Consider the following 2,908-nt stretch of genomic DNA (forward strand, 5'->3'; position numbering starts at 1 on the left):
GAAATCGGCCAATTATGATCGGTGGCCGATCGATCGGCACACCTCTAATAAGAGCATTTTGGTATTGGTTTGAAAGTTGAAGTAATCATGTGTGTTCATGTGCCTCAGATGCAGATGCTGGGCGTAATAAGCAGTTCTCTTGGTAACCTGGGTTCCCCGGAGACTCTGCTGGCGTCTGACAGGGCTGAATGGCGACTCATGAATGACTACGATCTCCTCTATTGCTTTCGCCGTGATTCAAACAAGATCCAGAATTACCTGAAGATACTGAAGTGTCGAATTGTTCCAGAGCATGGGTGCTAAAAGGAACACTATCGAGGAGGTTGTGTTGGACTTTGTTACATCAGCATTGAAATGGAAATACTCCATAAAGAAACAATGTACATTCTGACTTACTGTACGTTCCTTTTGCCAGCTATAAGGCATGAAGTAGCTACACTTATAATTTGTTCAGTTCTGTCAAGAAGACCTGCAGGTAGTCAGCTTACTGTGTACTTCATTTGATTTCACTTTCAAAACTTCAGAAAAACGATGGGCATAGAGTAAGGGTGCAGTGGCAGCACAAATGTTTACAAATGTCATGTAAAATGAATTATGTATTGAAGTATGGTTGTATTATATGAAAACATTACTAGAAAAAAATATATTATTCTTAGAGATGTGCCGATAAGATTTTTTCCTGCCGATTCCGATCACCCATGAGGGCCAATCACCAGTGGTGGAGAAAGTACTCAAAAAATGTACTTAAGTAAAAGTACAAACACACAGACAAAAATGTACTCAAGTAAAAGTAAAACTACCACATTAACATTTGTACTTAAGTAAAAGTAAAAAAGTCCTGGCTTCTAAAAATACTTAAGTATTAAAAGTAAAAGTACTTGCTGAATGCATTACCTAATCCCTAATACAATATCATAAAGTGAACCAATCGTATTTAATTTTAATACATCAGAAATGTGCCATTTCAATGAACAATGCCACAGATAAAGCATGTTTTTATTGCGTTTACTCTATAACATAGTTTAGACATAGATATGTGATTCTATGCATTATCATTTCAGGGATGAAACATCTTGTCTCCTGTCCTAACATAGCATGAACTTCACTTTTTTTTGCCACTAGTCGCATTTATTTTTAAAGAAATCCAACAGAAAGGGGATGGAAAGAAGGTGGGTRGGAGAGGACATGCAACCAAGGAGGAGGTAGCAGTGTTGTAGTCGAGACCACCTACCCAAGTCCAAGTCAAGACCAGCAACCCGTGCTACGTGACAGAAAAAAATAAAGTTTTACCTATCAAAATTGCTTCTCAAATTGATCTGAAAGATCCACATTCCCATAAAACACCTAGATTTTAAATACCATCCATCCATCCATTTTCTTCCGCTTATCCGGGGTCGGGTCGTGGGGGCAGCAGCTTCAGAAGGGAGGCCCAGACTTCCCTCTCCCCAGCTACTTCTTCCAGCTCCTCCGGAGGAATCTCAAGGAGTTCCCAGGCCAGCCGAGAGACATAGTCCCTCCAGAGTGTCCTGGGTTTCCCCGAGGCCTCCTCCCGGTGGGAAGTGCCCGGAACACCTCACCAGGGAGGCGTCCAGGAGGCATCCTGACCAGATGCCCGAGCCACCTCAACTGGCTCCTCTCGATGTGGAGGAGCAGCGGCTCTACTCTTGAGTCCCTCCCGGATGACCGAGCTTAAATAGATATTAAATACTTAGAGCTGAAATAAATTTAACCAGTAAAGATCCGTCCAGAAGAATCGGATCGTTCCTCAATGTCATATCAATGCAGACTTTGGCACAGCGTTGTTCCATATCTGCGACACCTCAGTCAACATCTCCACACAATAATTAGCGCATGAGTGACAACTTTTTTTTCATCGCAGATGCAACATGTGTCTCTGTACAGCTAGCTTTTCTAGCATCACGCCCACTTAGCTTACCTTTCTTTAAGCTTTCCTTCGAAGTGACGCGAAAAGTTGGACAAAGTCCCCACCGTCTGTGAAAGCGAAGCGCTGCTGAGTTTACATGTCGCCATATCTATGATTTATGCAGCGCTATTATATAACTGACGATTAGACAGACATCTTCGCCCACTCAGAGGAAACCACTGCCCATGTCTGGAGCTCCGGGTGCGAGTAAAGGTGGAGGCAAATGGTGACAACAGACGTGTAAGTCACGTTATTGCTTGGATTTTACGGCGCCACCGAAAGTTCCTGAACTTCACTACGTATGTAACATTAATTTTTTTAAGTTATAGTATAGAGGAATTCAAAGGTGCTACACACATGAATTAAGAGACGATACACAAACTCCATTCTCTCCAGCTCGCAGGCAAATAGGAAGACATTTAATGCACATCTGCGGAATCACATATTACATTTTCATCATCTCATTTTCATCGTCTCAGAATCCAAAATGTCTTGTCTCCTGCTTCTGGCTTCGAGCATTTGCACCGTTTCAGTCTGCTTTGTGTATTGGAAACCGTCTGGCCAATGGTGTTCTGAATCTTGCTTCTGGCTCTGTTTTTACACTGAGTGTGTGTTGGAAGTTCCGAGAATTCTGGGCTGACCTTGTGGAAGTTAAATCTGATCCCTCAGAGGGCCATTAGTCAAGTTGTTAGTTCTTATATGTCCAAACAGAGACTCTGGCCGAGTTCCTTGCATGCAAGACACTTGCCAGGAATTTCTCGCACAACACCTTACTGGGTCAGATTGAACCAGCACATTCAACATAATACATTCCTTTTCAGTAAAACATATCTTAATTTGAATCCACATAACTTTAAACTATTAACATAATTATATTCCTCAACAATAGCTGCAGCTTTAAGCAGAGGTTTGGTGTGAGAGTCACTACCAGGTGGAGCAGAAGCGGCGCTCCGTCTGTCAAATATTACTACCTGTAGCGCGTAG

The 2,908-nt window shown here is 42.4% G+C and overlaps 1 protein-coding gene across 1 annotated transcript in view; it reads left to right on the forward strand.

The window, feature by feature from the left end:
- Nucleotides 1–670, forward strand: part of prl2 (prolactin 2) — a 6,072-nt gene extending 5,402 nt beyond the window's left edge. The window contains exon 5 of the mRNA XM_008401551.1: nt 109–670. Coding sequence (XP_008399773.1) covers nt 109–303 — 195 coding nt within the window. The 3' untranslated portion in view covers nt 304–670. The remainder of the gene's footprint in view (nt 1–108) is intronic.
- The last annotated feature ends 2,238 nt before the right edge of the window (nt 671–2,908 follow it).

This window comes from Poecilia reticulata, linkage group LG23 (assembly GCF_000633615.1).
Source record: "Poecilia reticulata strain Guanapo linkage group LG23, Guppy_female_1.0+MT, whole genome shotgun sequence".
Classification (NCBI taxonomy): domain Eukaryota; kingdom Metazoa; phylum Chordata; class Actinopteri; order Cyprinodontiformes; family Poeciliidae; genus Poecilia; species Poecilia reticulata.